General features: G+C 53.5%; 1 protein-coding gene and 1 long non-coding RNA gene across 4 annotated transcripts; one reads left to right on the top strand and one right to left on the bottom strand.

The window, feature by feature from the left end:
• Positions 1-5,816: 5,816 nt before the first annotated feature.
• LOC117096178 lies at positions 5,817-16,802 on the bottom strand. 2 transcript variants are annotated; one of them, XR_004442375.1, is made up of 3 exons: positions 16,631-16,802; positions 15,006-15,271; positions 5,817-7,007 (listed from the first exon to the last, which is right to left on the bottom strand). It is a non-coding gene; the product is annotated as an uncharacterized LOC117096178 (long non-coding RNA). The 2 variants fall into 2 exon arrangements; XR_004442374.1 differs by lacking the exon at positions 5,817-7,007 and adding an exon at positions 14,018-14,079.
• OSM (oncostatin M) lies at positions 15,346-19,900 on the top strand. 2 transcript variants are annotated; one of them, XM_033233201.1, is made up of 3 exons: positions 15,346-16,158; positions 17,587-17,729; positions 18,266-19,900. In XM_033233201.1, exons 2-3 carry the CDS (start codon positions 17,616-17,618, stop codon positions 18,845-18,847), a joined length of 696 nt encoding a protein of 231 aa, XP_033089092.1. In that variant the 5' UTR covers positions 15,346-16,158; positions 17,587-17,615; the 3' UTR covers positions 18,848-19,900. The 2 variants fall into 2 exon arrangements, with proteins under 2 accessions (XP_033089092.1, XP_033089091.1); XM_033233200.1 differs by having other exon boundaries at positions 15,351-15,966.
• Positions 19,901-24,445: the final 4,545 nt, after the last annotated feature.

The raw sequence follows: 24,445 nt of genomic DNA, 5'->3' as shown, positions 1-24,445 counted from the left end.
GGTCCTCTGTAGAGGTGAGAAGAAACTGTACGTGCTCTTCATCTTCCTCTGGGACCCAGGATTCTGCCCGGTGGGAAGGGCCTGAGCAGGAGGCAGGAGAAAGGGGAGAAAGGGGTACCAGGGGATGCTGAGCCATCTGTGGCTGGCTTACTGAGCAAGCACAGGGAAGCCGCTTCCCTCATTTGCCTGTATGGGAGGGCAGGTGTTGTGCTTGGTTAATTCACATCCATACAGTCTACATGTTGCTTAAAGAGAGGCAATACGTTCGGAGAAATGCATCTTTAGGCGATTTGGTTGTTGTGTGAACATTATAGAGTGTACTCACACAAACCTAGCTGGGATAGCCTACTACGCACCTGCTCCTGGGCTACAAACCTGTACAGCATGTTTCTGTAGTGAATACTGTAGGCAGTTGTAATGCAATGGCAAGTGCTTGTGTACCTAAACATAGACAAGGCACAGTAAAAATGCGGTATAAAAAAAGCATAACCAGGTGTGGTGGCTCACCGTGTAACTCCAGCACTTTGGGAGGTTGAGGCAGGAGAATCACTTGAGCCTAGGAGTTTTACCCAGATGGAGACCAGTCTGGACAGCATGGCAAAAGCCCATCTATACAATAATAATAATAATTTTAAAATAGCTGGGCATGTGGCTCACATCTGTAATCCCAGCAGTTTGGGAGGCTGAGGCGGGTGGATCACATGGTCAAGAGATTGAGACCATCCTGACCAACATGGTGAAACCCCTTCTCTACTAAAAATACCAAAAAAAAAAAAAAAGTAGCTGGGTATGGTGGCACGTGCCTGTAGTCCCAGCTACCAGGGAGACTGAGGCAGGAGAATCACTTGAACCTGGGAGGCGGAGGTTGCAGTGAGCCGAGATCACACCACTGCACTCCAGCCTGGGTGACAGAATGAGACTCTGTCTTAAAAAAAAAAAAAGCTGGGCATGGTGGTGTGTGCCTTGTAGTCCTAGCTACTCAGCTACTCAAGAGGCTGAGGAGGGAGGATCACTTGAGTCCAGGAGTTGAAGGCTGCAGTGAGTTATGATCATGCCACTGCACTCCAGCCTGGGCGACAGAGCAAGACTCTGTCTCTCAATAAATTAATTAATTATAAAAACAGTACACCCACCGGGCGTGGTGGCTCACGCCTGTAATCCCAACACTTTGGGAGGCTGAGGTGGGCAGATCACGAGTTCAGGAGTTTGCGACCAGCCTGGCCAACATGGTAAAACCCCATCTCTACTAAAAATACAAAAATTAGCCAGGCCTGGTGGTGCACGCCTGTAATCCTAGCTACTCAGGGGGCTGAGGCAGGACAATTGCTTGAACCTGGAAGGCGTAGGTTGCAGTGAGCTGAGATCACACCACTGCATTCCCGCCTAGGGGACAGGGCGAGACTCCATCTCAGAAACAAAACAAAATAAAAAATACCAGTATAGGACACTTACCATGAATAAAGCTTGCAAGACTAAAAGTTGCTCAGAGTGAGTCAGTGAGTGAGTGGTGAGTGAATGTGAAGGCTTAGGACATTACCATACATTACTGTAGACTTGATAAACACTGTATACGTAGGCTACACTAAATTTATTAAAAATATTTTTCTTTCTTCAATGAGAAATGAACTTTCACTTACTGTAACATTTACTTTGTAAACTTTTTTTTTTAATTTTTAACTCTTGTATTAACACTCAGCTTAAAACACATTGTACAGCTATACAAAAATATTTCTTTATATCCTTACTGCATAAACTTTTTTCTATTTTAAAATTAAATTTTTAAAAACTTTTTAAACATTTTTGTTGAAAAACTAAGACCAAGCCGGGCACAGTGAGTCATGCCTATAATCCTAGCACTTTGGGAGGCTAAAGCAGAAGGACTACCTGAGCCCAGGAATTCGAGACCAGCATGGGCAACATGGCAAGACCCCGTCTCTACAAAAAATAAAAATTAGCTGGGCATAGTGGTACACACCTGTGCTCCCGGAGTTAGAGGATTGCTTGAGCTCAGGAGGTCAAGGCTGCAGTGAACTGTGTTTGTGCCACTGCACTCTAGCATGGGCAACAGAGCAAGACGCTGTCTCAAAAAACAAAAACAAAAACCCACCAAAACTATGACCAGCACGCACACACTAACACACTAGCCTAGGTCTATACAAGGTCGGATCATCCAGACATCACTAGACGACAGGAACCTTTGAGCTCTATTATAATCTTATAGGACCACCATCATATATGTGGTTCATCATTGACAAAAATGTTACGCGGTGCATGACTGTATATTCAACACATGCTCTTGTTATCCCTATTTTACCCAGGTGGACATGAAGCACAGAGAGGTGAAGTGCCTTGCCCAATGTCACACAGCTGGGCAATGTGAAACCAGAATTCCAAAAGAAGGTTAGGAGTCCCTACAGGATCCTGGGGAGTTTCCTTGGGCAAAGAGACGCTTTAGCTGAACCCTGAGGGACGGGAGATTTTGCAAGATCCCTTGCAATCCCAGCTGTCTGCGTCGGTGGCCGGGTGTCTGCTGCTGGTGGCAACAGATGTGTGGGCGGGCACGCGAGGCCTGGCCCTGGCTCCTTCCTGACCCGGGGCTGGCAGGGTGGGTATGTTGGGCAATGGCCGCGGTTTGCATCTCACTTTCTCAGGCAAGCCCCGGTACTGGGGTTCCAGAGCCAGGCTGCTTCTTATGGGGTACCCAGAGCTGCCTTCCCGGGGGTTGGTCATGGTGCCATGTGGATGTGTGTGCTGCATGGGTGACTGTGCTGTGGGGGTGTCTGCAAGCTGCATGGGTGTGTGTACTGCATGGGTGACTGTGCTGTGGGGGTGTCTGCAAGCTGCAGGGGTGTGTGTACTGCATGGGTGACTGTGCTGTGGGGGTGTCTGCAAGCTGCATGGGTGTGTGTGCTTCATGGGTGCATTCCACTTGGGTGTGTGTGGACAGCATTGCCTTCGCAGTGAGTGCAGACCTCTGTGTATATGTGTCTACAGATGAGTCTGTTTTGGCAGGAAGGTGTGCATGTATGTGAGACAGTTTACACTCATGTAGAAGTGACGGTGTGTCCTGGTGTGGGTGTGTACTCAGACCTACTAGAGGTCTGGCTGGCTGTGGCTGTACATGTATCTGCTTACATAAGAACACTGGCTCCCTTTCTGCATGTGTGCCTGCCTGCATCTATATGGCTGTATGTGTCTGTGCATCTGTGCATGTGTGTACACATGTGAGTGTTGGTGGGGGGCCTGTGTTTCTGCAAGTCTGTGTTTCTATGTGTCAGGGCTGGTTTTGTATGTTTCTGAGAGTATGTGCACATGGAGGCATCTTCCATGTTTTTTTTGTTTTGGTTTTTGAGACAGGGTCTCACTCTGTCACCCAGGCTGGAGTCCAGTAGCACGATCTTGGCTCACTGCAACCTCTGTCTCCCAGGCTCAAGCGCTTCTCCTGCCTCAGCCTCCCGAGTAGCTGGGATTACAGGCACGTGCCACCATGCCTGGCTAACTTTTGTATTTTTAGTCAAGTTAGTCACCATGTTAGTCAGGCTGGTCTCGAACTCCTGACCTCAGGTGATCCACACTCAGCCTCCCAAAGTGCTAGGATTACAGGTATAAGCCACAGCGCCCGGCCATCTTTCACGTTTTTGTGTTCACACATATACCCGTGTGTACCCTCTTGCCTACTTCTCTACCCTGAACCCACATGCCCTCAGGCCTCCCTGCCTCTCCCTGATCAGGGGACATTTGCTGCTGCACTGCCACCTCCCCCAGTGCTGGCTCTAGTGCCCAGCTCTCAGAAGGCCCAGCTCCCCTGCAGTCACCAGTATCCTCTACCTTCCACCTTCCTGCCCTGGATTCCTCAGCCTTGGCCTCTCCGGTTTCCCTCCTATCCGCTCCCTCCTCTCCTTCTCTGTCTCCTTCTGTCTGCAGCCAGAAGCATGCCTGCCCCTCCTTTCTGCCCACTGTGTCCAGAGCTGCTCAGCCTGGACTCTGCTCAGTCAGCCTACCCTGACACAGAGCCCCCGCACCCTCCCAGCTCTCCAGCCCAGTGCTCCCCCGCAGTCGGCACCCCATGCTTTCCAGGGACCGGATTCAGCCACGGGTGTTGTCTCCTCTGTTGCTGCCTTAGACTCCTCGCAGCTTCTCTGCCTCAGTCTCAACCCTAGTGTGTCCTCTCCCTCCCTGATCACAGCCCCCTGCTCACAAGATCTGCCTTTGAGACCTCCCAGCCTGTACCAGCTTTCCGGTTGGCGCCTCCCCATGCTTGTTCTCTCCCAAAGAGGAAAGCCGCCCTCCCAGCTGCCATCAGGCCATGTCCTAATCCAGCATGCCTCGGCCTTTGCAACTTAAGTGAGGCTTTTCTGTGTCTATGAATAAGAGCTCTTAGATAAGTACACAATAGGCAATAAAACAGGAAGAGCCAGGGGAGGCCCTTGGACTTTCTCCTGCCCCCTTGCCGTCTGACTCACTGTCTTCCAGCCCCCTTGGCTTTCCTGGGGTGGTTGTGTTTTTCAACTCTGCCTTAAAAAAAAAATTTTTATTTAATTGCAGTGAACTTCACATAATATATAAAACCAGCCATTTTAAAAATGACTAATTGGGCTGGATGCCAAGCCTGTAATCCCAGCACTTTGGAAAGCTGAGGTGGGTGGATCACTTGTGCTCAGGAGTTTGAGACCAGCCTGGGCAACATGGCAAAACCTCATCTCTACTAAAAGCTAGCCGGGCGTGTTGGCATGTGCCTGTAGTCCCAGCTGCAGGGGGTGGCTTGAGGTGACTTGAGCCCAGGAGGTGGAAGGTTGCAGTGAGCTGAGATCATGCCATTGCACTCCAGCCTGGGCAAAGGAGCCAGACCTTGTCTCAAAAAACAAAACAAAACAAAACAAAAACAAAAACAAAAAAATGAATTCGGAGCCCTTTAGTACATTCATAATGTTGCACAACTGTCTATCTATTTCTGAAACATTTTCATGAATCCAAAAAGAAACCCCATATTCATTAATAGCCACTCCCCATTCCTCTCTCCCCCAGCCCCTGGTGACCACCAGTCTGCATTCTGTCTCTATGGATTTGCCCATGGTGGATATTTCTTGCAATGGAGTTGTGTAATAGGTGACTTTTTGCATCTAGATTCTTTGGTTCTGCATATGTATGCTTGTATACATGTGTATGTATGTCTTTGGGGTTCATCCACGTTGCAGGGTGTGTTAGTGCTCCACTCTTTTTTATGACTGAATAATAGTCCATGGTTTGGGTAGACCACATTTTGTTTCTTTTCTCTTTTTTTTTGAGACGGAGTTTCACTCTTGTTGCCCAGGCTGGAGTGCAGCGGCGCAATCTCAGCTCATTGCAACCTCCACCTCCGGGTTCAAGACATTCTCTTGTCTTAGCCTCCTGAGTAGCTGGGATTACAGGTACCCGCCACCATGCCCAGCTAATTTTTGTACTTTTAGTAGAGATGGGGTTTCACCATGTTGGCCAGGCTGATTTTGAACTCCTGACCTCAAGTGATCCACCTGCCTCAGCCTCCCAAAGTGCTGGGATAATAGGCATGAGCCACCGCGCCCAGCTGTATTATCTGTTAAAGGACATTTGGGTTGTTTTCACCTCTCGGTTACTAGGCTCTGCCTTCTTGACTGTGGAGGCGCCCAGCACTTGTGTTCAATGACACATTATTCTGCCTTCCTTCTGTATATGCTTGTTCTGTGGACAGAGTGTCCTGGCCCTGGCCAGTCACCCTCTATCACCCATTGAATGTCCACCAGCAGGCCTTTGGATGGAGCAAGTGCTGATGGCCTTCTCTCTCCCTCAGAACTACCTGATTTGTTTCCTTTTTTTGTATCAGAATAAACACCCAGAGTTTCCTTAGTGTCTCTCCGAGAACAGGACGGGGAGGAAAGCCACCTTCCACAGCGCCTGTCCCAGGGCACTTCCCCCAGGTGGTGGTCAGCCTCCCTGGGAGCCCCACCTCTGTGTCCCAGACTTCCCCTTGGGATCAGGGCTGTCATTTGTAGACAGCCCCACTGGGACCCTGGCCTCTTCCCACCATCTTCTGCAGTTGTCTCCATCTTGGGCAAAGACTCTGAGGTTTTGCGACACTTGCTGTGCCCGTGCAGCTGGCACCAAGAGAAGGTTCTGAGTCCGACCAACTTCCTTCCTCCCTATCCTCCGTGCCTCCTGCCTCTATGTTCATGCTTGTGTGGGACGAAGGACTCCTAGCTCCAAGTGCCAGAAAACCAGCGCAGCTAGCAAAGAGGGGACCTGTGTCTTGTCCCATGTGGCTGGGACACACCACATGTATGTCCCTGGCTTCAACAGGGATCAGGGCTCAGGAAGACCCCTCAGGCTCCCTGGCTGCGCTGGCCACATTCTTGTCCACTCTGCAGGACCCCCCACCTCCGCCTGTGAGGCTGGGGAAGGTGGTTTTCCATAGCGGCAGATTAGTGATATCCCAGCCATGTGACAGATGTATGCTTTCTGAGTCTGACGTCATCCCAGGGAAGGATTCTGATTGGTCCTGTTCAGGACACAGGTGCATTGCTACACCACAAAAGCGAAGGTGAGTCAGGTGCTCCCTTCTGTGGCCTGCGGTGAGAAATGGGTGGTCCATCAATGGGTCTTCCAGACCCTTCCATGTGCCGGGTGTTGGCCCTTGTATGCACATGTGTGAGCATGTGCGTTTACTCACCCTTCAAAACCTGGCTATAAAAAGACATTCGGTGCAGGTTCATTTGACCAGAAGCATTTTCCTTCTCTCTACTTTATCCTCCACACCTAGCCTGTGCCCAACACACACAGTGGGTACTCAAATATAGGTCAAATGACAGACTGAGAACTCACTGTGATTTGTCTGTTTTTGCAAAAGGTAGGACTGCCCTTTTCCACGAAGACCAATTTCTTTCTCTCAGACCGTCAGGTGCCGCTCGTGTGGAATTCATTCTGAAGCGAACTCTTTAAAAGAAGTACCAGTGGCTTTTTCTTTTTTAGTCAATTTTCCAGGAAAGTGCTGAACTCTGCAGTGAGTGAAAGAACAGATTTTGATTTCCCTTTAAACAAAATTATCACAAAAGGGAAACTCAGCATCTTTGAAATTGAAGTTTCCCAGAAACAGAATCACATGCTCTGATGGACTGTGATTGATAGAGCTCTGATTTCTTTGGGAGAGGGGACCAGGAGAATGCATGGAAAAGGGTCTGAGAGACTTGTTCCTGCCCACAGCGAGATGGCCCTGCACTTCCAGAGGCCTGGCTCTGGGTTCACCAGATGTGGGACAGGGACACCTCTGGGTCCTGGCAGCCTAGGAACCACAGTTCACCTTTCCCCAGGCTTCTAAAGATGGCTCCAGCTTTATGGCTATGCATTCATCGGTTCACCAAGAATGTATAGAGAACTGCCGGCCGCGGTGGCTCACGCTGTAATCCCAGCACTTTGTGAGGTCGAAGCGGGTGGATCACTTGAGGTTGGGAGTTCAAGACCAGCCTGACCAACATGGAGAAACCCCATCTCTACTAAAAATACAAAATTAGCTGGGGTAATGGCGTATGCCTGTAATCCCAGCTACTCGGGAGGCTGAGGCAGGAGAATCACTTGAACCTGGGAGGTGGAGGTTGCAGTGAGCCGAGATCGCGCCATTACACTCCAGCCTGGGCAAAAAGAGTGAAACTCCATCTCAAAAAAAAAAAAAAAAAATGTATGGAGAGCCTATTACATTCTGGGGGCTTTGCTGTGCTCTGGAGAGGCAATGGGGGTAGGGGCCACAACCACAGTATACACCCTCTGAGAGTTTCCAGTCTGGCTGGAGAGACAACCTCATCGTTGTAAAAATGTACACCTCTGAAGAGCATGGTGTGGAGGGATACGTGATACTCTGGGAGGGTCCCAGGAGGTGGGTGGGGACCAGCCTGGGGTGAGGAAGGTCAGGGAGGTATTCCCTGAAAAGGTGCAGCGTGGACTGGATGTTGATGTCTAGGTGGCAGGTCACAGGTAGGGTGCTCAGGAAGTGGAACGGCATGTGCAAAGGCCCTGAGGTGACAGCTGCTCCTGGAAGGACTGAGGAAGGCCAGAGAAAGAGGCAGGCAAATGAAAGGTACTAGTGAGGCTGAGAGGTGGGCAGGACCTGGTGGCCGTGGTAATGACTTTGGCCTTATCAGAATGGGAATGGGAAGACAGGGACTGTTTAAGCAGAGTGAATGGACCCGACTGTGTTGCATGAGCCCCTCCCTAGGGGCCACAAGAGCAACAAAGCCCAGTGGGATGCCATCACCCTTCACTCCTCATCTTCCTCTCTCCCTGTCAGACTTCCAGCCACACCTGCCATTCTCTAAACTAGGCCTGTGCCGTCCTGCGCCGAGGCTGGCCTCCCACTGTGACAGGGAATCTCCTCCCTCTCCTGGCTCGTTTTCCAAACTGTTGTTTTTTCTTTCCTCAAGCCACTTGGCAACATCAGTTCTGGACAACCCACTGGGCATGCGGGTCGATCTTGTGGCTCTAGGAGGGGTGCCTGGGCTCCAGTGTGCTTTTGCTCCCTCCCAGGTCTCTGCCTCCCAGGCCTCAGCTTCACCATCTGCAGGACAAAATAATGATACTTGTCTCCTAAAGTGGTTGCAAGGATTCAATGCTTAGGACCGGATTCAATGCTTAGGAACTAGTACACAGAGGTTGCTCCAGAAATGTTCCTGATAATGATGACCCCATTCACCCAAACATTTTTGGCCAGACTCTGACGTTTCAAAATAGGTATGGTATGTTGTCATCAAGAGAAAAGTCAGACTAGACTTCCTTATCCTTGTTTGATGCTGAGGGTTGTATCCTTGTTTGATGCTGAGGGTAGTATTTCAGTGCTTAGAGCCGCTAGGGGGCTCTGCCTGGCTCTACAGGGTTGTGGGCACTCTATGGTCATCTCACATGTCCCCTCATCTCAGGACAGGATCCCGGGCTCAAAGAGAGCACCAGGCCAGTCAGAGAGTAGACAGTGGTGGGGCCTTGTCTGAGGGCCTATGGATTCAGTTGCCGTGACGCTGACAGTTGGAGGTTACTGCACAGAACAGGGTTCCTTCTCCTACACCTGTGGGTGGACACTCCAGGTCCCAGAAGAACTCTGTGGATGTTGCAAGCCAAGGGATCCCCCCCGATCCCAATGTAACCTCGATGACCTTCTGGGGAGGGTGCTTGGTGGCTCCTTGTTCACCCTGGGGTTTATGTAACACCGCCTTTCCCAATCACCCTCAAAGCCACCGTGTGACATAAGCAAATGCCCGCCTTCGTCTGCCCCGGCGGCTGGTGGGTAAGTGTGACCAAGCACCTGCTCCAATGTGCCAGGCACTCACGTGCTCACCTCATTGCATTTTGCTGACTGTCCTACAAGGTGCATTTGCTACTGCATTTTAAAACACTCAGATGCAACTCACCTACCATCAAATGTATCATTTTAAAGTGTGTGATTTGGGGGTTTTGGGTATATTCACATGGTTGTGCAACCATCGCCACTGTGTAATTCCAGAATATCTTCATGACCTCCAAAGAAACCTCGTGCCCATGAGCAGTCTCTCCCCAGCCCTGGATGCCCCAGCCCCCGGCAGCCACTGGTGTATTCTCCGTGTCTCTCCATGTGCCTATTCCCGACCTTTCCCACAGCAGAATCATACAACATGTGGCCTTTTGTGTCTGGCTTGTTTCATGCAGCATCGTGGTTTCAAGGTTCATGCATGTTGTGGCACGTGGCAATGCCTCATTCCTTTTTGTGACTTAATATCCCTTTGTATGGATAGAACACATTTTGTTTAACCATTTTCTATTGACAGACATTTGGGTTGTTTCCACTGTTTGGCTATGCTGAATAATTGCTCCTGTGAACATTTGCAAGTTTTTGTGTGAATGTACGTTTCTTTGTTTCCTTCCTTCCTTCCTTCCTTCCTTCCTTCCTTCCTTCCTTCCTTCCTCCTCCCTCCCTCCCTTCCTCCTCCCTCCCTCTCTTCTTCTTGCCCTCTCTGCTTCTCTCTCTCTCTCTCTTTCTTTTTTCTTTCGGCGTTTTGCTCTTGTTGCCCAGCCCAGAGTGCAAGGGCACAATCTTGGCTCACTGCAACCTCCACCTCCCAGATTCAATCAATTCTCCTGCCTCAGCCTCCTGAGTAGCTGGGATTACAGGCATGCACCACCACACCCAACTAATTTTTGTATCTTTAGTAGAGATGGAGTTTCACCATGTTGGTCAGGCTGGTCTTGAATTCATGACCTCAGGTGATCCACCTGCCTCGGCCTCCCAAAGTGCTGGGATTAAAGGCGTGAACCACCGTGCTCAGTCTCTCTTTTTTTTTTTTTTTTTTTTTTTTGTCCAGAGACAGAGTCTCACTCTGTCACTCACGCTGGAGTGCAGTGGTATGAATATGGCTCACTGCAGCCTTGACCTCCCCAGGCTCAAGTGATCTTTTGGTCTCAGCCTCCTGAGACCTGGGACCACACAGGCACATGCCACCATGCTCAGCTAATTTTTAAATGTTTCGTAGAGACGGGGTCTCACTTTGTTGCCCAAGCTGGTCTTGAACTCCTGGGCTCAAGTGATCCTCCCATCTTGGCCTCCCAAAGTGCTGGGATTACAGGTGTGAGCCACCGCGCCTAGCCTGTTTTCAGTTCTCGGGTGCATATCTAGGAGTGGAATTGTTGATTATATGATATCTCTTTTTTTTTTTTTTTTTTTTTTTTAGACAGCGTCTCGCTCTGTCACCCAGACTGGAGTGCAGTGGCAGCCAATCTTGGCTCACTGCAACCTCTGCCTCCTAGGTTCAAGCAATTCTCCTGCTTCAGCCTCCCGAGTAGCTGGGACTACAGGCGACCGCTACCATGCCTGCATAATTTTTTGTACTTGTAGTAGAGATGGGATTTCACCATGTTGGCCAGGCTGGTCTCAAACTCCTGGCCTCGAGTGATCTGCCCGCCTCAGTCTCCCAAAGTACTGGGATCACAGGCATGAGCCACTGCACCCGGCCTCTGTGTGTAACCATTTGCAGAAATGCCAAACTGTTTTCCAATTTGGCGGCACCATTCATTGTAGAGTCCCACAAGCAATGCCCCAGGGTTCTAATTTCTCCATCTCCTCGCTAGACGTATGATCATCTACCTTTGATTATAGCCACCCTAGTGGATGTGAAATGGCTTCTCATCATGGTTTTGATTTGCATTTCCCTGGTGTCGAGCATCTTTTCACGTGCTTGTTTGCCATTTGTATATCTTTTTATTTTTTTTGAGAAATGTCTATTAAAATCCTTTGCCCATTTTAAAATTGGATTGCTTGTCTTTTTCATTGTTGTTCAGTTCTGTCGTTGCTGTTTAAAAAGAGGAAACTGAGGCTCAGAAGGGGGATATGACTGGTCCAGGGACACTGGGTTCACAGGCCGATTGAGATGGAACTTGGATTGATATCCACCTTCCTCCCAGCAGATTGGGGGCCACCTTCTCTCCCCACTGGAGCACCTCTCCCCAGCCTCCAGTTTTGACCTGGCCCTGCCAGGCCATCTCAGGTTCTGTCCTTGCATTTAAAGGGGTAGGGCCCCCATAGCCGGAGGGTGAGCCGGAAAGCGAGGAAGCAGCAGTTCTGAGGAACCAAGCTGGTCCTCTCTTCCTCTCCAAATCACGCGGGCCTGGCTGACGTGGCCCGGGAAGAGGGGACAGCCCGGGTCCTGTGGTCGGGGAGCCTATTTATACTGGCTGGGACGTGTTGCAAGCTTTTCCTGCTGGTGAGAGGGACGTCATTGATTGCTGACCTCACCAGAAATGCTGACGCATCTTTCCTCACGCTTGGCTGGGACGGTCAGCAGCCAGGCCTCCTCACCTCCAGGTCACTCCCTGTCCTCCTGTGTATCACTGCACTCTGGATGCTCTGATGGTGGCCCCAGCCCCTGTGCCCTCCAGTCATGCCCTCCTCTTGCAGGCTGCATGGACCGAATGCTGTCTCCTCCGAACTCATATGTTGAAGTCCTAACCATAGTGTGTCAGAACGTGACTGTATTTGGAAGTTGAGCCTTTAAAGAAGTAATCAAGGGCCGGGTGCGGTAGCTCACGCTTATAATCCCAGCACTTTGGGAGGCCACGGCGGGCAGATCACTTGTGGCCAGGAGTTCGAGACCAGCCTGGCCTACATGGTGAAACCCCGTCTCTCCTAAAAAATACAAAAATTAGCTGGGCATGGTAATGGGCACCTGTAGTCCCAGCTACTCGGGAGGCTAAAGCAGGAGAATTGCTTGAACCCGGGAGGCAGAGGTTGCAGTGAGCCGAACTGGCGCCACTGCACTCCAGCTTGGGTGACAGAGTGAAACTGCATCTCAAAAAAAAAAAAAAGTAATTAAGGTAAAATTGGCCAGGTGTGGTGGCACATACCTGTAATCCCAGCTATTCTGGAGCTAAGGCAGGAGGATTGCTTAAGGCCAGGAGTTCAAGGCTGCAGTGAGCTATGAAAGCACCACTGTACGCTTAAGCCTGGGCAACAGAGCAAGATCTTGTCTTGGAAAAAAAAAAAAAAGGAATAATTAAGCTAAAATGAAGTCACTGAGTGGGCCCTAATCCAATCTGAATGGTGTCCTCATAAGAAGAAGCAAGGCCAAGCGCGGTGGCTCACTTCTGTAATCCCAGCACTTTGGGAGGCCGAGGCAGGTGGATCACCTGAGGTTAGGAGTTCGAGATGAGCCTGGACAACATAGCGAAACCCTGTCTCTACTAAAAATACAAAAATTAGCCGGGCATGGCGGCACATTCCTATAATCCCAGCCACTCAGGAGGCCGAGGCAGGAGAATCGCTTGAACCCAGGAGGGAGAGGTTATAGGGAGCTGAGATCGTGCCACTGCACTCCAGCCTGGGTGACAGACGTAGACTCTGTCTCAAAAAAAAAAAAAAAAAAGAGGTGATTAGGCCATGGACAAGCAGAAGGAAGACGATGTGGAGATACAGGGAGAGACAGTCATGGACAAGTCAAGGAGAGAGGCCTTGGGAACGAGCCCTTGATTTCAAACTTCAGCCTCTAGAACTGTGAGAAAATAAATCTCTGTTATTTAAGCCCCCAGTCTGCAGTCTGTGGTACTTTGTTATGGGAGCCCTCGCAATGTAATCTACATGCTCTCCTTACCTTCAGTGACCCTGGGTCCTCGGCCCTGTGGCTGACACCCTCATAAGCTATGTGCAAAGAGTGGGGGCCTCATTTGAACGCCTTCTTTTCTGGGTGGGTTTTTTTTTTTTTTTTTTTTTGACAGGGCCTTGCTCTGTCATCCAGGCTGGAGTGCTGTGGCATGATCATGGCTCACTGCAGCCTCAACCTTCGGGGCTCAAGTGATCCTCCTGCCTCCACCTCCCTAGTAGCTGGGACTTCAGGGATGCACCACGATGTCTGGATAATTTATTTTTAAATTTTCTGTAAAGACACAGTCTCGAAGTCCTGGGCTCAAATGATCCACCTGCCTTGGCCTCCCAAAGTGCTGGGATTACAGGCATGAGCCACCATGCCTGGTCAAATGCCCCTCTCCTCTTAACAGTTCGTAGGTGACCTCAGACAAAGCAACCTCCTCTCTCTGTGCCATGAGGAGACAGCATGGCTTCCCAGGACCAAAGTGGGGATAGAGTAAGATAAAGGCATGTGGCTGTTTCTCGCCAAGCATGGTGGTCGGTCAGCCATAGCTGAGAATGCCTGGAGCCCTCTGCTCAGATCTGGCACTCCTTCCTTGAGCCAGCCCCTAAACTTCTCAGAGCTTCGGGCTCCTCACTGAAGGGAGCTGAGGCGTTTCTGCCCAGCAGCTCTCTCTCCCGTGGCTGTTGCAGGATGAGATTGGTGGCTGGGTGCTGTGACTCACACTTGTAATCCCAGCACTTTGGGAGGCCAAGGCAGGAGGATCATTTAAACCCAGGAGTTTATATCAGCCTGGGCAACATAGCGAGACCCCGTCTCTACAAAAAATAAAAAAAATTATCTGGGCATGGTGATGCATGCCTGTGGTCTCAGCTACTCAGGAGACCGAGGCAGGGAGCCTTGCTTCCGCTTAGGAACTGGAGGCCACAGTGAGCTACGATGGTGCCATGCACTCCAGCCTGGGTGACAGAGCGAGATCCTGCATTTAAAAAAGAGAAAAAAGAGATGAGATCAGGGATGTGAAATGGAGAAGGATCCCCTCTTGGCGTGGCCCCAGGAAACGGCATTGTGGGGGTGGGCATGGAGATGAGGACTTTAGCAGAAGCGACATTCTCAGGATGAGAATCCAGAACTGGCCCCTGGGGGTGGCGAGGGGGAGTTATGAGGCCTGGTGTGGTGAGTCCCAGCCCGGGTTCCCGGGAGTGGGTAGGGGCTGAAGAGCAGCCTCCTGGGCGTGGAGTCGCCTATTTTTGCCTCTACTACGTCATCCTTAGACCTGGGAGTGGCTGGTGCAGCATGGAACCAAATAAAGCCTTGTCGAATGAATGAATGAGTGATGGGGAGAATGGATGACAACAGCCTTGGCGGTCACACTGGGCATCGGGAGCAGGCATGGACAGGGTGCATCCAACCTCCTCCTTTCTGGCTGCCCCGGCTCTCCTTGCTCAGGTGCCCCAGACCCCATGCTCCCTCCAGCTGGAGCAGCTCAGGCCTCCCTGGCAGCCTCCAGGGGTCCCACCATGACTCCCCAGACTCCTGAGGGCCTCCTCCCACCCGGGGTTCCTTAGGATGCAGGCCAAGGACCCTCCTCTGGGCCTGGGAGATGTGCTGAAGCCACCAGGCAGAGTCTATAGGCCTGGGCCAGCCTCTTGGCCTCCTTGTCTGCCTTCACCTGGGCCTCAGTTTACCCCACAGTAAAGTAACAAGTTGACTAGAGAGGCGCTGTTCCCAGGGCCCTTTCGCAGAGGACCAACCTAAGATCATTATCTTTCAGAGAAAGTGAAACCTGGTCCCCAACCGTCAAGGCGGCAACTCCCCCTCCCGGCTTCCCCTCTGAGCTCACAGCTTCCCCATCTTCTCCTTCCCCCATCCCGCCCCCTCGACAGCTAATACTTGGAATCAGACCTTCATCTTTGCTTTTTCCTTCAAAGGCCTTTTCCTTTTATGTCCATGATGGCAGCAACCCTGTGAGGTGGGCTGGGAAAGACTTTTCTCCTCCTCATTTTATAGTTGGGGGTCTCTGAGGCCCAGAGAGTTTACATGACTTGCCTCAGGTCACACAGCACCTCAGCAGGCTTGAACGCTGGCCTCCTGTTTCTCTTGCTCCAAGTGTCCAGTTCTCCCCCGTGGAGCCTGTCTACAGAGACAGGGCCTGGCTTTGGGGAGTGGGCCTGGCAGAGGGTGCACAATGGGGGAAAGGAGACGGTCAGGAGCTGGGCTGGGGGATGCTGGTCCTGGGGCCTGAACCACAATCTCGGGGCTGCCAGCCTGCGTCTGGCTCTGTGCCCAGAGCCCGGTGGTTTCCGCTCACAGATGTCCCAACAGCCCCGGCGAGAGGGCAGGAAGGGCACTCAAGAAGGAAGATGTCTCGCCCCCCTCAGCCCCCAACCACTGTGTCCTGCGAGGCCAATGGCTCCTGGGCCGAGACTGGCCTGGGGCCTCCAGAGGCCCAACTTGAAGTCCCTCCTGCCCATCCCTGGCCCAGTTCCCCGAAGATGGCATGGACCCTCTTCCTCCCTGTTCACCCCAGGAAGGCTGAGGCTGCGGTTTACATCATCCTTGGGCGTAGGGCTGACCTCGAAGAACGAATTCGAAGAAAACAGGAGGAGGAGCGGGCATACACCGCGCCCAGCGCCCATTGGCCGCCCGTGGAAATTTTGGTTTTTGGGGTCATGTTCCCAGAAGGCCTGCCCTCCCCCCTCCCCATCCCCACCCACCTCATGAGGTGTTGGCCAATCGCCCCAGCGGGCATAAAGTGGCTGCCAGCCTGCAGGGCTCCCAGCCGAGAGGTGTCACCCCCAGCGGGCGCGGGCCAGAGCACGGGCACCCAGCATGGGGGTACCGCTCACACGGAGGACGCTACTCAGTAAGTACTTCCTTCCTCCCCGCCAGAACCCGCCTGCTGGGTCTGTCCACAGGCGCCGGTGGGGAGCAGAGGCACCCTCTGCCCTCTGGGACCAGGGGAGGCCGGGCGCCAGGCAGAAGGATGCTGAGAAGGGGAGAGAGCCAGAAGGTCAGGCAGAGAGAGCGGTCCACTGAGAACCCGGCATCTCCACAGGTAGAGAAGGGGCATCCCTGGAAGTCTTCCAGGGGGAGGTGATGTCGAGATGTAGAGGCAACTCTGGGAACCAGGGAGTGAGAGAAGAGGATGGGCGAAGAGGCTAGGCAGGAGAGGGAGGCTCAGAAGCTGGCCAGAGAAGTGGCATGAGGTGTGGAGGGATTGTGGGGCCTCCAGCTTGCCCCGGATGAATAGAAAGTCAGCCGGCCCTGGGGGCCCCAGAGCCCACACAATCACACAGCATGCACAGCCACACCCACATGGCCACATGCACACAGAGCCATATGATGTCATCTACAGCCCTGCATCTCACCAGCCCAGGAACCCCCACACACAGACCACAGTCCCCCTGGTGAAGGGAGCAGGTCTCCCTCATGCTGCACACAGACCCAGATGCACAGCCACGCAGACACACTAGTCCCACGTGCGCTGCCACACGCACAGGCCTTTGCCAGAACCCAGCAGCAGATACCTGGGGAGGCGACGAAGGTGCCCTGGGGTCGCTATGCCTGGGTGCCCGGCCCCTTAGCCCTCCCCAGCAGCCAGTCTTCCCCAAAGGGCCGGATGGTTCTTAGGACGGGAACGATGGTGTCACTGCCTTCCGGGCCATTGCGCCACAGGCCCCTTCCGACCACGTGGCTGCCGGTGCCCCGTTGGGGGTGGTAGAGAGCCGTAACTGTATCCACCCCCAACACCTTCTGACAGGTTCACAGCATCCCTGGTGGGCCTGACAGAAGGAACCACTTATGGAGAGAGGAGGGAGACATGAGAGGTCAGGGGAGAACCCTGGCCTTTATGACCTGTGCAGGACCTTCTCCTGAGACTTGGTTTACCTGTCAGGAAAGTGGGGACGTGGACTAGAAGGGCTCCCGCATCTGTTCCAGGCTGCGCCTCTGGTTGGAAAGGCGGCCTCTCCTGGTTCTAGACAGAGCTGAGGGCACAAGCCGCTCCCGGGCTGCCTGCCCTGAAGCCCTCTCAGGCCCATCTCCCTGGATGGCCAGAGCAGCTGACAAGGCAGGGTCCTAGGCTGGTGGCCGGTCCTTAGCCCAGTGGTCTTGCAGGGAGCCAGTCCCACCTTGCAGAGAGTCAGCTCTCGAGGTTAGCACCGTGAAGTAGGCAGGATTGGATCCAGTCAGGCGCTGCAGCCTTTGCTCAAAGACCTACTTGGTAAATCGCAGCCACTGTCTCAGTCCCTCCCACTGCTTGCTGTGCCAGGCCCTGGGCAGTGACTTACTGGGGAGATGATGGTGGCCTTGGTGGGCACACCTGTGCACACACCTTGCCACACAGTGCCCAGCCCCCGCCCTCAACTACACAAAGTCCGGGATGAAGGAGGCACCTTTCAAGGCCCTCTTGAACCCCCTCCCTGAGGCTCCCATCTGTGGCTTTCCTCACCAAGTTGGGTGACACCCCTCTTCTCTGCCTTAGGTCTGGTCCTTGCACTCCTGTTTCCAAGCATGGCGAGCATGGCGGCTATGGGCAGCTGCTCGAAAGAGTACCGCATGCTCCTTGGCCAGCTCCAGAAGCAGACAGATCTCATGCAGGACACCAGCAGGCTCCTGGACCCCTATGTAAGCACCTGGGCCCTTGTGGCATCTGAGTCTCAGAGAACTGTGGGGAAGGGAGTGAGAAGCAGGGAAGACAGGCCCAGCCCCACTCCATATGGCCAGGTAAGGGAACTGAGTCACTGAGTTACTCCAGCCTTAACCTTGAGGAGCTAAGGCTGGCCCTCCAGCTTCCCTAGCTCTGTGGTCCCGGGGCAGGACTCCAGATACCACCACCGCCCTCATCTGCTTACTCAGTGTGTCTCCTGCACATCTGCCAGGCTCTGGTCTAGGCACTGGGATGTAGCAGTGAGCAAGACAGAGTCCAGCCCTCTTGAAGCTCCCCATTCTCCACAGGCATCCCACCAGCCAGGTCCCCAACATCCCTCCGACCTTGCCTGTAGTGATCTTGGGGTCCTCTTCCCTCTCGGGTCTCAGTTTCCGGATCCGTCCAGTGGGAGATTGGATAGGGGTGCATGAGGTCTAGCATTCCAAGGCTGACTTGTCTGTGAGTATGGTCCAGGTCCTCAGCATTCACCCTGTGATCCTCCTCTTCCCCCCAGATACGTATCCAAGGCCTGGATATTCCTAAACTGAGAGAGCACTGCAGGGAGAGCCCTGGGGCCTTCCCCAGTGAGGAGACCCTAAGGGGGCTGGGCAGGCGGGGCTTCCTACAGACGCTCAATGCCACACTGGGCCGCGTCCTGCACAGACTGGCCGACTTAGAGCAGCATCTCCCCAAGGCCCAGGACTTGGAGAGGTCTGGGCTGAACATAGAGGACTTGGAGAAGCTGCAGATGGCGAGGCCGAATGTCCTCGGGCTCAGGAACAACATCTATTGCATGGCCCAGCTGCTGGACAACTCAGACATGACTGAGCCCACGAAGGCCGGCCGGGGGGCCTCTCAGCTGCCCACCCCCACCCCTACCTTGGATGTTTTTCAGCGAAAGCTGGAGGGCTGCAGTTTCCTGCGTGGCTACCATCGCTTCATGCACTCAGTGGGGCGGGTCTTCAGCAAGTGGGGGGAGAGCCCGAACCGGAGCCGGAGACACAGTCCCCACCAGGCCCTGCGGAAGGGGGTGCGCAGGACGAGACCCTCCAGGAAAGGCAGTAGACTCATGCCCAGGGGACAGCTGCCCCGGTAGCCTCAGTAGCACCCCTTGCTGGTGAAGGATGCGGCAGGTGCTCTGTGGATGAGAGGAACCATCTCAGGATGACAACTCCCAGGTCCCCAAACCTGTTCCCCTCTACTACTCGCCACTGAGAAGTGCACTTTAAGAGGTAGGAGCTGGGCAGACCCCTCTACCTCCTCCAGGCTGTGGGACAGAGTCAGGCTGTTGAACCCCTCCTAGCCCCAAGTTCCCCAGACCCAGTGGGGTGGCCAGGCAGGCCACGCGGGGCCGACTTTCCATTGATTCAGGGGTCTGATGACACAGGCTGACTCATGGCCAGGCTGACTGCCCCCCTGCCTTGCTCCCCGAGGCCTGCCAGTCCTTCCCTCTTATGACTTGCAGGGCCGTTGCCCCCAGACTTCCTCCTTTCCGTGGTTCTGAAGGGGAGGTCACAGCCTGAGCTGGCCTCCTATGCCTCATCACGTCCCAAGCCAGACACCTGGATGTCTGGGTGACCTCACTTTAGGCAGCTGTAACAGCAGCAGGGTGTCCCAGGAGCCCTGATCCGGGGGTCCAGAGAATGGAGCTCAGGTCCCAGCCCAGCCCCGAAGTCGCCATGTGGCCTGGGGCAGGTCACTTTACCTCTCTGGACCTGTTTTCTCTTTGTGAAGCTAGGGAGTTAGAGGCTGTACAAGGCCCCCACTGCCTGTCAGTTGCTTGGATTCCCTGACATAGGGTGGATATTAAAATCTGCAATTCAGGACATGTGGTGCAAATGGTGCTGGGTGGTGTACACGGAGGTCTCTGTAAAAGGAGACCCACCTCCCAGCGCCGGGAAGCCCCAGTCTTGGGCCCTTGCTGCTGGCTGCTCCCCCTGGTGGTGAATCCTGGAATTTTCTCACGCAGGAGCCATTGCCCTCCTAGAGGGGGTCTCAGAAGCTGCGAGGCCAATTCCTTGGAGGGACGTGACTAATTTATCGATTTTTATCAATTTTTATCAGTTTTATATTTATAAGGCTTATTTATGATGTATATTTAATGTTAATATTGTGCAAACATATATTTAAAACTTGCCTGGTTTCTAAAGCCTCTGTGTCTCTCGGTTGTCTTGGGGGAGAGGATTTGGGGTGGACTTTTAGAGAGGGGAGGAACCCTAGGTGGGCAAGGCCAAAAGCATCCATGCTCTGGGGATGGGCTGGAGGTCTCTGCTGTGCCCAGGAAGGGAAATCACATACCCCAGCTGTCGGGGGCTGTGACTGTGGTGGGGTGGGGTGGGGTGTCAAACTCAGACAGGGCATTGGTTATGGCCGAATGGGGCTCCCTTGACATATTGGGGATGAGGGGTGTCAAGATGTGGTAGCAAGAGGAGAGGAAGAAAGGCTTGAGTGTGTGGGCTGCTTCTGGGCCCCCATGGGTGTGTGGTTGAGGTCTGCATAATGATGGACATTGCAAGCTGATGTGTGTTATATACCAATGTGTGTTGCATGTGTATTTCTCTTACCTAATTTCGAAGCCTGGATGTCAGTGTCCTAATGGAAGTTTATGTCTGTATCTGTATTTATGAATGCGTGCAGACATGTCTGGGTGTGTCTCTGCATGCGTGTCTGCGCATGTGCAAGCTTAGGTGTGTGCCAGTGTGTCCTCTCATATGTGTGCATGTTCTTGGATCACCCTGGGGGGACACGGGCACATCCGGTGCCTGGAACATGAAAGGTGCCCTAAGCATTTGTGGAATGAATCAAAGAGTGAGTTCACAGCTACACCCCTGCCACCAGCATCCTGCCTGATGTGGACTGAGCATGCAGCAGACATGAGGAATGGCTGTGTGCAGAGGAACGAAGAGACTTGGCTGGGCCTGAAATCCTGTCTCAGCCCCTTTCCATCTATCTGGGTGACCTTGGGAAAATTCTTCAACATCTCTGAACCTTTGTTTCCTCATCTGTGGAATGAACAAAAGAATAACAGATCCTGCCTCAGACAGGGCCAGTGACCTGGTTTGTGCTTAAAACTGCTTCCTGAAGAGCCCAAGGGGTTAGGGTTTCCATCTGGCCCCCAGAAAACTGGGCTCCTCCCAAATGCCCAGGCAAGCATGTATAGACCGAAAACATGCTGAGGCAAGGGCTCCCAGAGGCAGGTGAGCTTGACTTGGATCGGTTCATGGCTACCCCTACTTCCTGAAATGGCAAAAAGAGCTGGGGATGGGATGGGAACAGGAGGACTTGACCTTAGGGTGGAGGAGAGCCAGTGCAGAGCTCCCTGCAATAGACATGACACATTTTGCAGATGAGAAGACTGAGGCTCAGAGAACCTGAGTGGCCAGCCCACATCCTTAGACCAAATTAACCGGGAATGGGCACAGTTTGAATTCAGGGCCGTAGGACTCCTGGGTGGGAGCATCTTCCTGGTACCCCTCCTCCTCTATAACTTGGCTGACAATTTCATGAGTTCCTGAAGGCACAGGACTCCAGGGCAAGGGGCAGACAGACAAGAGACAGGCACAAGGACCAACAGGAGCATCTGAGATTGCAGGATGAGCTCAGCAAAAATAAAGCAGGGTGATGTAACAGCAGCGGGAGAGCCAGGCGCTGCGAGTGGCCAGAGTGGCATCTGGAGAGGTGACGTCCACACTGTGGTCTGAGTGACGTGCAGATGGGGAGGTGGGAAGAGCTAGGGCAAAGGCTCTGAGCATTCAGGGATCAGAGTATCACGAGTGAGGGCATCAGGATTTGCCCAAAGGCCCAGAGAGGGGAAGCATCTTGCTTAAGGTCACAGAACAAAGTAGTGCAGGGCTGAGGCTAGAACTCCAGGCCCCTAACTCCCAACCAGCAGTCTTCCTGGGCAGCTGCCTGACATATTGCAGCCTATTTACCAAGTACCTAGCAAGGGCCTCCCGCGGTCCCCACTGGGCTCCCCCTTGCCCTCAGGGGTCCTACCATAACGGCCATCTTTTGGCTCCCAAAGTGCCTGGCGCTCCTTCCTACCACAGGGATTCTTCCTACGCTGTTCCCTCTGTCTGGAATGCTGTTCCCCATCCTGTTTGTCAAGTTAGCTCCTTCCTTGTAAGATCTCAGCTGGAGGATGCATCCTTAGCAATTCTTTCTCGCCTGTCCAGAGTCTGGGTCTGGGAATCTGGTTGCACCCTCCCTTCCGGCAGCACGCACTCTGGTGTTCACATTCCCAACTGTGTCTCCTATTAGCATGGAGGACGGAGACTGAGTCTGCTTTTCTTGATGCTGTCCCTGCATCCGCATGGTGCCTGGCACACAGTAGGTGCTCAAGGAAGAGCAGGGCAGGTGGGGCCCCGCCGCCCAGCCCCAAGGAGAAGACAGAGGCAAGTGTGTTGCTGGGGGGAAGCGGAGGCACTGAGGCATACACCAGGGAGCCCGTCCTAGACAGGTGCCACTCCCACACCTGGCCTGCCCTGGCTCCAGGCCCCGCCAACAGCAGAGGGGCTGCCCTCACTTGTGTCTCCCTGCTCCAGCTGGGGGAAGGGGGTTTCCTCGACCTCAGCTGCTGGGAAGCTGTGGGTGGGAGGTGGCAGACACCAAAACCCAGGCACACTTGGGTTCCTGGAGCGGAAGGGGAGCAGGCGCTGCGGCCGGTGCTGGGGTTGCCCTCCAGGAGGGCAGAGGTTGGCCTACGGGGGAAGGGCTGGGAAGCCCAGCATGGCTGCCCCCACCCCTGGCCGTCCCCCACCTCTCACCGCCCAGGAGAGGTGTCTGGGGCTGACTTTGAACTAGAGTACACCCACCCCACAGGAAACAGATGGGGGAGCTTGATTCTGGGAAGGGGTCTCAAGTACACTATCTATGAGGACTTGTCGCCCCATAACATCTCCTGAGGAGTCACAGGTGCAGGTAACCCCAAACTACCACCTGCAGTCTGATCCCTCCCAAGGCCAGATCCTACAGACTCAGCTACCAGGATAATCCCCTGGCTTAGTGGTGCCTTGAAGCCAAACTCACCGTTCTGCCCCCAAACCCTACACTTGCTTTCTGCTTCTTGTTTGCCCCTACTAAAGTTCCAGCATCCCAGCCCATTGCCTTTGTCTCCCTTGGCCCCTCCTCTCCCCTCCATCACTCGGTCCTGTGGTCTCTCCCATACCCATCTCTTGCAGGCGACTCCTCACCGCATTGCCTGCCAGGGTCTGGCTCCCTGGACACAGCCTAAAAGTATCACTATCATCCTATCTTCTCCTGCACGCAAACCTTCTGGAACTCCCTCTTATCCTAGTGCACAGGGCATCCATTCCTAACTTCTGGCTGCAGCATCCGAGGCCCCCAGCTCTCAGGCACGGCCCATTTTGCCAGGTCATCTCTGCATTCCATCCGCTTAGCTGCTCCCACCCCTGCATGCAGCCTGAGCTCCCTATTCCCCCTCAGCTCTTCTTTTTTCCCTTTGGAGAAACAGGGTCTTGCTCTTCGCCCAGGCTGGAGGGCAGTGGCACGATCGTGGCTCACTGCAGCCTCGACCCCCCGGGCTCAAACAATCCTCCCACCTAAGCCTCCTGGGTAGCTGGGACAACAGGCATGCACCACCACGCCTGGCTAAATTTTTGTTTTTTTGTAGAGATGGGATCTTGCTATTTTGCCCAGGCAGGTCTCAAACTCCTGGCCTCAAGCAACCCTCCCACCTCAGTCTCCCAAAGTACTGGAATTACAGGCATCAGCCTCTGTTCCTGGCCCCTCTCCCCGTTTCTTACATCTTCCTGCCCTTGAGGCCAAGCTCAGATGCCCCCACCTCTGTGATTCCCCCACCCAGAGGGGCTTGTGGGGCTGCCCCGGTGCTGTGGGTGGCTTACAGAGTGCCACTGTGGAGTTTCCATCAGACAGAGGCAGAACGGGGCCTTGTGGAATCACCCTGCCGACTCCACAACACGGACTGCTGTGTGATGGTCCCCACGACCATCCACCATGAGAGGCAGCAGTCTACTAGTGTCAACTACTGCTTTGTTGCCACAGTGCGCAAGAGCTGACGCTCTGCTAGGCACATTTTCCCCAGAGGGAGGGGGCCCTCCATGAAGTGTGTGCTCCCTGCGCTGACTCACAGAAGGGACAAAGGGGTCACGAGCAGCCATCCGCTGGCACCAGGCTAAGGAACATAAAGAGATCCTGGTGCAGTCCAGCCACTGAATCCACTCGAAGCTGGGTTCTCTTTTTGTTAGTTTTTCAGAGCGGAGGTCTGGGACTCTCAGTCAATGCTGCATGTCACACACATGGGTTAAACGTTCCCTAGGACAGCAAAACTACAGGAAAAGGCGGGGAGGGGTCCTGGCACATTTTGTTAATCTACAGAACAAACTCCCAGCGTAGAAACGGCAGAGCCAGGATGCGAACCCAGGCCTTCCGTGGGCCTCTGTGGCCTTAGACTCTTTGCTGCAGGTCTTCATGTGATTTTTTTTCTTCCCAGGGATGAGTTTAAAATACTTTAGAGTTACACAAAACGAGTTAGACCTCAGCCCCCTAGCTGGGTACCCTGCCCGGGCTGAGCCTCAGTTTCCCCTCTGTACAATGGGGCCAACTTGGCCCACCTCCCAGCTGTGACAAAGATTCCCTGGGAGACAGCATAGACACGACGTTGATGGCAGGGCCGTCCCTGAGCCAGTGTGGCTGAGGCTCTCTCTTATTTCCC

Source organism: Trachypithecus francoisi, unplaced genomic scaffold (assembly GCF_009764315.1).
Source record: "Trachypithecus francoisi isolate TF-2019V2 unplaced genomic scaffold, Tfra_2.0 Lachesis_group14, whole genome shotgun sequence".
Classification (NCBI taxonomy): Eukaryota; Metazoa; Chordata; class Mammalia; order Primates; family Cercopithecidae; genus Trachypithecus; species Trachypithecus francoisi.
This window is presented reverse-complemented; position numbering and strand designations above follow the sequence as displayed.

Coding starts and splice junctions, on each gene's coding strand:
- OSM (XM_033233200.1), top strand. CDS start 15,933: ATGGGGGTACCGCTCACACGGAGGACGCTACTCA. Junction 15,967..17,586: donor CACACGGAGGACGCTACTCA/GTAAGTACTTCC, acceptor TCTCTGCCTTAG/GTCTGGTCCTTGCACTCCTG. Junction 17,730..18,265: donor GCAGGCTCCTGGACCCCTAT/GTAAGCACCTGG, acceptor TCTTCCCCCCAG/ATACGTATCCAAGGCCTGGA.